General features: G+C 39.9%; 1 protein-coding gene across 3 annotated transcripts in view; it reads left to right on the forward strand.

The window, feature by feature from the left end:
• Nucleotides 1-948: 948 nt before the first annotated feature.
• LOC106588086 (integrin alpha-L) overlaps nt 949-12,566 on the forward strand; it is a 38,359-nt gene continuing 26,741 nt past the window's right edge. The window contains exons 1-9 of one of the 3 annotated variants that reach the window (XM_014176755.2): nt 973-1,173; nt 1,832-1,900; nt 3,521-3,635; nt 4,467-4,564; nt 4,790-4,857; nt 5,204-5,318; nt 5,530-5,660; nt 6,587-6,729; nt 6,860-7,013. In XM_014176755.2, coding sequence (XP_014032230.2) covers nt 1,852-1,900; nt 3,521-3,635; nt 4,467-4,564; nt 4,790-4,857; nt 5,204-5,318; nt 5,530-5,660; nt 6,587-6,729; nt 6,860-7,013 — 873 coding nt within the window. In that variant the 5' untranslated portion in view covers nt 973-1,173; nt 1,832-1,851. Of the gene's footprint in view, nt 1,174-1,747; nt 1,901-3,520; nt 3,636-4,466; nt 4,565-4,789; nt 4,858-5,203; nt 5,319-5,529; nt 5,661-6,586; nt 6,730-6,859; nt 7,014-12,566 lie in introns of those variants that run through there. The other 2 variants (XM_014176753.2, XM_014176754.2) reach the window with 2 other exon arrangements.

A 12,566-nucleotide genomic window follows, 5' to 3' on the forward strand; every position in this document is an offset into this window, starting at 1 on the left:
TGCACGTTTCCCTTAGCTGGGGCTCAGTCACTTGGGGCCCAGAGAGGGGGAGAGGTCAGACTTGTCTTTTATATGTGAATGTGTCTTTACCTATTCTTAAACCATGTGAAGGGATGGCGTGATTAATGGGAAAACCAAAGACTTGTCTCCACAATGTCTGTGAGCAAGTCACTCCCTCCTTTTCTTTATTGTGGGGAGGTTTATGGTAGTGTCTGGGACCATTGTATGTCCTCTCTTAGATCTTGCACTTATCCTGTGATAGTATATGGCCTAGAGGCTCACTCCCCCCAGTGAGCCTGTCCAGGAGTGGGAACAAGAGGTGTTTTACTGAGGATGGGCCTCTATGAGATAGCACTGACAGAGGAGATTTATGATGTATTTTGATAAGAACGCCTAAAAAGCATTCCAGAGGACATGAGCTAATCGTTCTGTTCAATACCGTACCAGGGAGGGACGGTTCTAAGGGGACCAGATACTGGGCTATATAATGAACCCTGTTGATATAGCAGTTACTGCCTGCTGTGTGGATATCTGTCATACAAAACTTAACCTTGTGACCCATTCTATGTATCTGTGGTTTGTCATGTACGTTGAGAGGGGTGGACCTTGAGTATAAAAACTCTTTGTATTGAGGTGTAGGCACCTTATTCAATGGTTCATTCGAGAGAATGCATTATTGAAGGTCAAGTGCTTTTGCAAAAGTATCTTAAGTATTAAAGATGTAGTTTAACTCAGACTGGTGTGTTTGTAACTCTCCTCATTTGGTAATGCAGAAATTAGCCACCACAGTATGTACTCTGTACCGGTTTTCTTGACAGGGTTCTCACATTTGATACTTATAAGGTATTTTCACTGGGGAAGTATAAAAGAAGGGGATGGGGCAATGTACCAATACCAATAGTGCAAAAGAGGAAATTGCATAAAACATGTACATCCACTTTCTCACCCAAATGATAATAATCCACCGCAGCTACTTTGCAGCTACTTTCGTGAGTGGAGACACTCTCATATAAGACGAGGCACACAGGAAACAAAGTGCAAGAATACAAGTCATTTTCATTTGCAAAGGTTGAGTGGTGCAATATTTTCCTCACCTCATGCTAGTGAACAAAGTGAGGGAGAAGATGTCCAGGCAGGGACCCCTCTGCCTGCTCACCTGCATGGCAGCCATGGGTAAGCGCTGACTATCAGGATTTCACTCAGCTTAATATTCAATTACATATTAAAGTGGTTGGAGAAAACCTCAGCTGAACTCGTAAAAAAGTAAATGACTTACATATTTTAAATTACAGTTTATTTTTTGGGGAGCTGAGTATGAAATACTGAAGTATGTTGAACCGTTCACACCATTGTAACCAATAAGTATAGTTGAAGTAGAGGAGGATATGTTTTCAAATGGATGCTTAACTTGCACAGGGATCATTTATGAATCTTCCACTAACATGGTTCTGTGGCAATGCACCACATAACCAATAAGCAAAGCATTAACAATGAAGGTTCCAACACACACTGGACCAGAGCCATTTATTTGGGCTGGACTAACCAATTATGGGACCCAGGGCAAGAATGTATTTAACCAACTGTTAGCCTAAATGTAATTCAGAACACAGTGCCATGTTGTAACGATTTGGGAGAAGCCCAGGTAACGTATAGGCTAACCTGGGAATGTACATCCACATACTCACCCAAATGATAGTGAACTACCACAGCTACTTTTGGGGGTGGAGACACCTCATATAAGAAGAGGCACACAGGAAACAAAGTGCAGGAAGACAAGTAAGTTTCATTTGCAAAGGTTGAGTGTTGCAATATTTTCCTCACTGCATGCTAGTGAACAAAGAGAAATAGAAGATGTCCAGGCAGGGACCCCTCTGCCTACTCACCTGCATGGCAGCCATGGGTAAGCGCTGATTATCAGGATTTCACTCAACTTAATATTCAATTACATATTAAAGGGGTTGGACAAAACATCATTAGCTCAAATAGTAAAAAGAAGTAAATTACTTTCAATATTACACGTTTTAAATTACAGTTTAGTTTTAGTTTTGCTATTCCTGACTAAATCTAAATATGTTGAACTGTTCACACCATTGCAATCAGTAGACAAACTTGAAGTACTGTAGAGGAGGATATGTTTTCAAAATGGATGCTTAACTTGCACAAGGATAATTTATGTAAAAGGAAGGTGCCTAATGTTGCCATTGCCATCGACTAATGGGGATCAAAAATTCAATGCTCTGAATTTAATTTACTTGTTAGATGCTCCATTGTCACTATTTGGGGGCTTTTTAGAAAACAGAACTAGTCATACAGTATCTTGTGGTTTCAAGTCAATAACGGTAACCGACTTCCACTTTTTTAAATTTAAGGCAGTAGTTGGTTGGGACCATAGGTCACTTAACCTTTTAAACCTAGATACAACTTCCTTGTCGATTCATGTGTTTTAGTCACTCAATGATAAGCATTAACTTTTGGCCATTTATCACACATTTTTCATAGTGAAAAAGTTATAAAGAAGTTATTTACAATGTTACAGCTACATTAACTATTGATGGCAGTTCTGGTTGAACCACAGTAGCCTATAGCACACCTATGTTCAGTCAAAAAAATGTAAATGATGATTCCTCAAAATACGTTTATGCACCTTTTCATCCATGTGCACATCTTACACATTGAACCTTTACTTGTTTTCACCAGAGCCTGCGCCAGACTATGATCAGCTGGGGGTATTTATTATGAAGAGCTATATGATATTTAAATCTGTCTCTGGTGGATATTCTATGACCCGGTCTTACATAGCACAGGTCAGGGGGTATGGCAGCCTAGGCCTACGAATGATTGATTAATATATGAATTACCCAAATTTGTAACACATCTCTGTCTTCACTATTCCCGTCTTGCGCAATTCACGCATCTCTGCAAGCATCGGCTCCACTGGCCTCTCTCTCTTCCCCTCTCCTCTCTCTATTGATAATAGCTCTTGTACGAGTATCCTAGCTCAATGCAAGTCCCAGGAATAGCAATATAGTTTGGTCACTTATTTTGAGCAATTTCTTTTAACTAATAGGGAGAAGCAGCTTGCTCTTGCTTGTTGAGTATAAAATAGGCTACAGGGTTGGCAATGAACTGGCGGGCAGTTTGACTGGCTAGAGCATGTAGCTCTGGTGTAGTAATATTTATATCAATAAATGACTGTATCCAAATGTTGATAGAAGGTTTTTTGGGTGGGCACAAAAGTCAAAAGTCAAAGTCATTGCCCCCCGCCCCAATGCCCCCATAGTGCCGGCACTGGTTTTCACTGACCACAATCTAAAATATGAAAATATGCCAATTTCCTGTGTTGTAGGGAAGATCGGATATCGAACATTTGTGTGAAATGCTGTTTAGATGACGTATTTTATTGTAAATCGTGGATTAGGCCTTATAGACAGCAAATATTAAAGAATATAATTTTTATGCATCTAACCCAAATAGTTGTGTCTATCATCCGATTGTACCCTTCTTTATTTTCACTCGCCAGCTGTCTCTTCAATGGCTTTCAACATCGATGAAGCAAACCCAAAAATCTACAAGGGGGCAGAACAGGATTTCTTTGGATACAAAGTCCTGCAATTCATATCTGGCAAGGAGAAAGGGCAAGTGTTACTGTTATCGTCATAGTGAAAAATGCTAAGTATTACAAACTTAATCTGCAAAACAATATCACAAACCTGAGGAAACAAAAATGACCAGAAAAATGCACCTGTATCTGCAAACATGCACTATATATATCCATAGCTATGTATTTAGAAATATATATATGTTTCTGTAAGCTCCAAAAGTATTGGGACAGTTACACATTTTTTGTTGTTTTGGCTCTGTACTCCAGCACTTTGGATTTTAAATGATATAATGACTATGAGGTTAAAGTGCAGACTGGCAGCTTTAATTTGAGGGTATCTTCATCCGTGTCTGGTGAAGCGTTTAGAAAGTACAACACCTTTTGAGTGTTAGACGTACAAATATCACACCCCAAGACATGCTAACCTCTCACCACTACAATAACAGGGGAGTTTATGCCTCTGTAACTTTCTCACTCATTGTTATTCAAGACTCATTGAGGATTATCCTTTCATGGTAGCATCCACATATTATATTCTTCTTTCGTTTCTTAAATGATGTGAGCTGCATCCAATGCCCATGACTAATGTGCATCAGTGTATTAGTTATGCATACGTTGATGGAATGGAAATTCTGACTTGTGTTCCGTCAAATCACACCTCTGACAACATCCTGCTTTCCTCCTTCACCATGCCGTTGCTATTCTAACCTTAGTAACCAAAAGAAAACAGATATACAAAAGTAATTTACCACATTGTCAGAAATGTTATGCAACCATTCTTGATCTAAAGTTTGTCATATGTATAACAAGTGTATGCAGTCTCATCTAAATTGGCCAAACTAACCTTTTTATTTTTCGCACACAGGGTAATGGTCAGTGCGCCACATCAGAAGAACGGATCTGGTGGAATCTGTAGATGTGCTCAAGACCGAACAAACTGTACAGACTGTTACACTCCTCAAGGTAGAGATGGATGTTGATGATGCACTATACTGTACTTACTGGACTGCAATTTAGAAAGGTGGCTACCTTAACAAAATGAATAATTATAAGTATTATTAGAACATGTAACACCTATCACGGTAACCATGGCTAATCGAGTATTAAAATATTGTTGAAATGTCAACAAGATCTTGAAAATGAGAAACACTAGTTGATTCTGCAAGTCTGCCTTTTCCCTTCCAACAGAAACTGACACAATCAAGTACATTGGACTGTCTATGGCTGGACAATCTACTTCTCCTCCAACGTTCACTGTAAGATAACCACCAAACATTTAATTTGATCATGTTCTTGTTTTCAAATACTCCATATGTAATATGTTTGGCAGCATTTACATAGGCAGCCCAATTCTGCATTTTTCTTCACTAATTGGTCTTTTGACCAATCAGATCAGCTCCACCAATTAGTGGAAAAAAGATCAGAATTGGGCTGCCTGTGTAAACCTGAATGACTTGTTTCACTTGAGTTATAAAACAATAGCTAAGCAATCTAAAAATGATCATGCCAAATTCCTGTAACTCTCTCTTTTGAAGACATCTGAGGTCCACCAGAAAATCCATTATTTTATCACATTTACAATGACGTATTCTCCTCATTCAGGCCTGCAGCCCTGGCCTGGCACACGAGTGTGATGGGAACTCCTATCTGAACAGTATCTGTTATCAGTTCAACAGCCAGCTCCACATCACCTCGAACTTCACACCTGCCTTCCAAGGTATAACAGTGAAACTTGAACATATCTGTAGATAAAATAACCTAAGATTTTTTGGTATATATTGACTGTTTATTCATGTCATGCTAAATTACATTAGGATTAGGTCACAAAATATTAATTGTGAATGATAAGATCTGGATTCCTGAATATGTGAAGAATGTTGTGAGTGTTGTACATCATATAGACTTATGTAATTCACTTTCTCTAACAGAATGTACTAAGAAAATAGTGGACCTCGTTTTCCTCTTTGACGGATCAGGAAGCATGACAGCGGATGAATTTGATAAGAACAAAGGTTTCATAAACAATATCATGACAACCCTAAAAAACTCCTCAATCAAGGTATTCTTCCCTTTTAAAGTTCATAACTTAAATCATGCTCGTGAGGTTGCTGAACATACATCTGTTTCTCTACACTCTTAGAAGTAAAGGTGCCTAGAAGAACCATTTGGGTTGCCATTCCGGCGGAACCTTTCCAGTTCAAACAGGTTCCTTGAGGAACCTCTTCTTAAAAGGGTCTTGGAGGAACCCCTGTGTAAAGGTTCAAACCATAACCTTTTTCTGATGGGAGGAGTTACATTTTGAACCTTTTTAATAATATATTGTAGTGGTGGCAGCCTATCAGATTGGAGCCGTGGCTTTCAGATAGGCACTTTTTGGACACCCGTTAGCGTAAATGTCATTCCTGTTCATCATGTTAAGTTTCACACTGCAAACTAAATCCTTTAATATTTATACATATTATATATTTCAATAAAATTTTAATAATATTAATTCTGTTCACATATAGTAATAAAGTGGCAACTATTCCCATTTTGGAAGAGCACAGGCTCTTGAGGAACACCTCTGTAAACCTCATTGACAATACAAAAATATTATTGTTTAACCTTCACATGTGATGACAATACAGCAGAACAGATAAACAGGAGTGACATTTACTCTTACGGGTGGCCTACAAAATATATACTGTATCTTAAAGCCACGCCCATACTAAGCCACGCCTCTACTCCAGGGTTCCTCCACGAACCCAATGCCACATTGAACCATTCAAAGTTCCTCCAAGAACCCCTCAACTAACCAAAGGTGCAAATATGAACCACTTGACTAGCAATGGTTCCTTGAGGAACTCCAGGGGTTCCTTGAAGATCTTCAGGGTTCCTCAAGTCACCACTAATTCTAAGAGTGTATGTGCAATGGAAAGTATGGTATTATGGTAAAGTATGGTATTAGTCAATATTAGTCATCTTTTCCTCTTTTGTAAACGACAGTTCGCAGCGGTTCAGTTCTCAACAAACACCAGGACAGTTTTCAACTTCAGAGACTACCAAGAGGAGAGAGCCTTGACTAAACTTTGGGAAGAAAAGCACATGGCTTATCTAACCAACACACATAAGGCAATAGACTTTGTCTTGTAGGTCCCAGTTGATAATTATTAATCAGTTTTACTTTCAAAGTTCTAACCGAATACTCTGAATCTGATCAAAGAGGAATGTGGTGTAGGAAAGATAGCTTGATCTGTTGTTTGAATACATCTATTTCAGGAACAACATTTTTGAAGACCAAGCTGCCGGCGCCACCGCAGATGCAACTAAAGTACTGGTCATAATAACAGATGGAAATCCCAGTGATAATGATAGAAGGTTAAACTCTATCAGAAGAAGTGATGAGAAAAACATCATCCGCTTTGTCATCGGGGTAAGTCCTATAATACCTATAATACCCCCTACACAACACCACACAATTGTATGACTTAATTCAATTACAACTGTTCATCCTCATGTTAGTTAGCTAATGCTAAAGCAGCAGTATTTTTATCTTCTCCATTTACCATAAACTGTTGTGGGATAATTAGGAGTACAGCAACACCTTCCATCCCTGGATTGAGATACATTTTCAAATTGTTTCACTTGAAGTTCACCGAGGTGCAAATATATTGGCATATGGCCGTTTCGACTAGTTGATCACCAGTGTATACCAGTGTTAGTGCTTTTAATGTATGATTTCAATGTATGCTGCTTACATTCATGTGTGTTTCCCAAATATTACACTAGTTGGGAGTTTTTTAAAGCTGCAATGTATGTACCTTTTTGGGCCACCTGACCAATTTCACATAGAAATGTGTGTTATAGATCTGTCATTCTCATTGAATGCAAGTCTAAGAAGCGGTAGCTCTGGTAGATATCTTCTATGTGCGCTATTTCTATGCTCCCCGTTTTTAAGTTTCGATTTTATATCTTTTACTTTCAGCTTTGTACACCAGCCTCAAACAGCTGAAAATACAATATTTTTGATCATGGAAACTATATTCTACAGCGGTTTGATTCTCCACACTTGCTTGTTTTGTCACAAACTGAAATTAAGCGAACTATTAGAAGTTCATCAACCAGGAAATATCAGAGTGATTTCTGCATAGTGCATCTTTAACCTATTAGAATCCTTTAACATTGTGGTACATGCCACAGGGCCTACACACAACAAAGGCCATACTCTTGATCTCGTGCTGTTCTATGGTCTGAATTTTGATAACTTGGAAACTATTGATGTGTGTGTCTCTGACCATCTCAGTATTGTTTTTAAAATGCTTTCTCCTCCACCTAAAAATGTGTCTGTTCCCACTCCCTCACCCATCAATACCTCCACAACTGCTAGTAAATTTACAAATGCTTTTTAATCCTCTACTAAGGATCCTGTTCTGTGTCATCACACTGATGATTTGCTGAACAGGTTCAATTACATACTGTATGTCAGGCTACGTTTGACTCAGTGGCACCAGATATAACCAATAATAAACTGTCTGCCAGAGTCTCATCTTGGTTAGATGACCACACTCGTTACCCTTAAAAAGGGTTTAAAAAAAATGCTGAACGTGAAAGGAAAGCCTGCAAACTTCAAGTATTCTATGAGATAATGAAGGATCTGATGATAAATTACAATGTTGTGGTTAAAGATGCAAGAGCAAACTACTTCTCTACCCCTGATCTCTGAGAACTCCCACAACTCGAAAATTCTGTTTAAGACAATTGAACATATTGTTTGTGCCAATCGGGCTTCAGCTCACTTCACAGCACTGAAACTGGTTTATTGAAAATCAATAATGAAGTGCTGTGGTGGTCAGGACATTTTGTCATACAGTTATTGTCATGCAAAAGGATTTAAGTAGTTCGCTCTTGAGAAGTAGTTTGCTCTTGCATCTTTAACAACATATATATAATTTGAAACATGTTGTAACGAGTGCACAGGGAGACGGGAAGCAAGTTCAGGAGAGCATAATTTAATAAACAAAACAATAAACACGAACAACGCACAGACAGGAAACTGAAACAGAAACAATAACGCCTGAGGAAGGAACCAAAGGGTTCCAATGGGTGTATATGTGTGTGTGTGTGTGTTTATATATATCAAATCAAATGTATTTATATAGCCCTTCTTACATCAGCAGATATCTCAAAGTGCTGTACAGAAACCCAGCCTAAAACCCCAAACAGCAAGCAATGCAGGTGTAGAAGCACGGTGGCTAGGAAAAACTCCCTAGAAAGGCCAAAACCTAGGAAGAAACCTAGAGAGGAACCAGGCTATGAGGGGTGGCCAGTCCTCTTCTGGCTGTGCCGGCCGGGGTGGAGATTATAACAGAACATGGCCAAGATGTTCAAATGTTCATAAATGACCAGCATGGTGAAATAATAATAATCATAGTAGTTGTCTAGGGTGCAACAAGTCAGGAACTCAAGAGTAAGTGTCAGTTGGCTTTTTCATAGCCGATCTTTGAGAGCATCTCTACCGCTCCTGCTGTCTCTAGAGAGTTGAAAACAGCAGGTCTGGGACAGGTAGCACGTCCGGTGAACAGGTCAGGGTTCCATAGCCGCAGGCAGAACAGTTGAAACTGGAGCAGCAGCACGGCCAGGTGGACTGGGGACAGCAAGGAGTCATCATGCCAGGTAGTCCTGAGGCATGGTCCTAGGGCTCAGGTCCTCCGAGAGAGAGAAAGAAAGAAAGAAAGAAAGAAAGAAAGAAAGAAAGAAAGAAAGAAAGAAAGAAAGAAAGAAAGAAAGAAAGAAAGAGAGAATTAGAGACAGCATATTTAAATTCACACAGGACACCGGTGTCGTGTCTTTGGGGTACCATTACACTGAAGATATGTTTATCAATTAGCTCCCTGTAATTATTATCACGCGATTAAACTGATTAATCGTTTAATTGTAATTAACTAGGAGATCGGGGCACCAAGGAGAATATTCAGATTACAAAGCTATAATTTTCCTAATATAACTTTCCTGTACTATAATATTCTATTCTATTATAGTATAGGCCGATTATCTTCTTGTTGAATGGTGTATGTTGAATGGTGTATTTTACCTCCAGTCCAGTCTCATTCCAAACGTCGTAAATTGTTGTATCTGCACGAACCCAGTCTTTACTGAAATCATCCATACATCAATTGTCTTAAAATCATTTATTTACTACACTAAGTAATTAACAGAAAAACATACACACAGTAATTATCGTCACAAAGGATTGGTATAGTAATGTGCCCTACTGGCTAACAAGCATGGCTGGTCTGTTAGACAATGGGTCATAAACGGTCAGCTGAGAAGTTTACACAGAGTTCATTAATATTAACAATTGACAATTGAAGGCTCACTCATTCGGGAACAATTGCAATCAATATATATATTTACGCTCATGTGTCGTCGTGATCCTTGTTCGAGAGTTCTGTTCTGTTGGGGAGTTTTGTCCGCGTTCTCTTTCTCTCTCTCTCTCTCGGTTAGAATGGATCTTTCAGAGCGACATTCATTAATGTCGTCATAGAATGGTTGTTTCGTTGGTCTTCGCGTTTGATGATATAATTTACTTAGCTGCAGACTAATAATTAATATCAAAGACTTGTTCTTATTCTGTCGGTATCAATAGTCTAAAAGTTAACCACGTGGTATGGTTCACTTTCAGTAGAGGAATTGGAAGGTAAAACCTATTAGCCAACGGAGTGTAGGCCTGGTCTGGGGAAATGTAAATCAAGGGGTGTTTTATAGTGCCCATAGAACAGCTTGTCAAATGACGCCTGGTCCTGTATGGGTCCCTGGGGGCGTGCCTATGGCTGAGTTAGATTTGGTTACAGAAATACAATTCTATCACATTACATCAGTACATAGCATCTCAATGTCTTACAAAAGCTTTATCCTTATTAATACATTCTATACAACCATTATGATGCTATTATATAAACAGTTTTATGGTAATATGGCTATATTGTCTCTTCTGAGTATCACAAAATTGTACCAAGCGGATCAGTTCGTAGCTGGATTCTTCACCAATCTTCCATACCTTCTCCAGAACACAAAATGTCGCTTGGCTTTCCAATTCTATGAGTTGGAAGAATTTCCTGTGTCTCTCTATGGGCCAAGTGGCCAGAGACTCTCCTGGAATTTTAGAGTTTTTACAACCCTTTACACACAGGGTGGATTGGGGTGGGAGGTAGGTTGGGTGGTGGTGCAACAGGGAGGGGGGGGTCAACTGTCCTCCCTGTACCAAAAGAGGCCAACGTCATGACATACCCCCTGGTGGTTTGGATCTTGTTTATCCTGCAAGTTACAAATCAACATAAAATCATGATCACGTGATGTCCCATTGGTAGATCATCGTTGCAGTCCTCTCTGGTGGTTGAACTTGGTAGGCTCTCTGAAAGCGGAGCCGTCCACCACAAGGATGGGCAGTTGATGTCCGGTTGGTGATCGCCGTTGCGGTCTCCTCAATTGGTGTACCTTGGTAGGTTCCCTGGAAGCTGTAAAGTACCCCAGGAAGGGCCAGGGGATGTCCTGGTTGGTGATTGCCGTTGCGGTCCCCCCCTCTGGTGGTTTACCTTGGTAGTCTCTCCGGATTTGGGGTCGCCGTTCCGGACCCGTCGTCCAGACTGGAAGATCTGGGCAGTAACTTAGGCAGATGTTAACAACGCACACACACTCATGAAATATATATAATTACATTCATTCCCCAATGAGCGGCGTTGTGGCACTAAGTGATGGTTGTATGGGGAAATGTTTATGGCTCTATCACTTCCTAAGTGTCAAAGGAACTGAACCGAAAAGGAATGAAAGCATAAACAAAACAAAAATATACAAAATATAGTTCACACAAAAAATCATCTAATTGGACTGTATTCTATATACGTCCAATGTTCTGGCAAAATGATTATCATGGCATTGTCTCTAATGACATATCTAGGGTTTTTCCTACTTGGTGTGTTGCTTAGGCGCTATCCTAAGTTGATAACTATATGATAAGTCTACAGCTGTAATGCACCAGTTTTGGGCAGTCTACAGGTATGACCTACGGACTTCTGGGAAGAAAACTGGTGAGTGCTGTAGAGTCAAAGGCCTAGAAGTAAATGTTCAACTTTACTAAGGCTGGTATATTGCTTGGGCCCTTAAGTGGTCCTAGCATAAATCCTAATTGGATGTTCCGTTGTGCATGTGCGCTTATGCTTACACAAGCGCGCATGTCAAGGGAAGAAAACCAAGTATCCGGGCAGATTACAACTTGTTCAGAATGAGTCTGACGTAGTCAGGTAATTTTCAGGTCAATGCCTGGAGGTCAGTCAGAATTGGTGTCAAGGGAGTCTGTAGTAGTTTTTCTACAAGTCACTGTCTTCCCCTATTGTAGTGGCGATAGGTATGAAGTCTATTTCATAGCTATGTTATCCACGGAGGAGCTAACCTCACGACGGAAGTACTCTTTAAGTATTGGACCAGTCATACGTGGTGTGATCGTGGTTCATGACTTCTAATAATTTTACTCCTGAATGGAGGGTCCTATTTATTAGTGACATGTGTGTTAACCATTGGAAGAGTGCACTGGAGATTCCCCTCCACGTGTTGCACTCTGAGTGACTCCTATGTCGCTGTTGTCAATGGTAATTTGATTGGTTAAGTCTCTAACCTTCTTACTGATTGTAGCTGGACTGACTGTTGCTCGTATTGGTACTGGTACTCAAGGGGACCAGTTATCCTACCGATTTATTCTGAAATATTATCTACCGGAACACATGATTGGAGCATTTTACTAGTTGTATCGTAGTGGAACCTACGCATGGCAAAGAATGATTATTGATGCCATTAGTTTTGGAGGTGGACAAGTCCACTGGACTTCCTTTACGACCAGTGTGGTACACCTCAGTACTATCTTAGATGTCTTCTAAGATAATCCCCGTCTAGGGGCCTGTCTGCTCCTCACTGTTCTCATAGGAGAGTTTACAAC

This window comes from Salmo salar, chromosome ssa02 (genome assembly GCF_905237065.1).
Source record: "Salmo salar chromosome ssa02, Ssal_v3.1, whole genome shotgun sequence".
Classification (NCBI taxonomy): domain Eukaryota; kingdom Metazoa; phylum Chordata; class Actinopteri; order Salmoniformes; family Salmonidae; genus Salmo; species Salmo salar.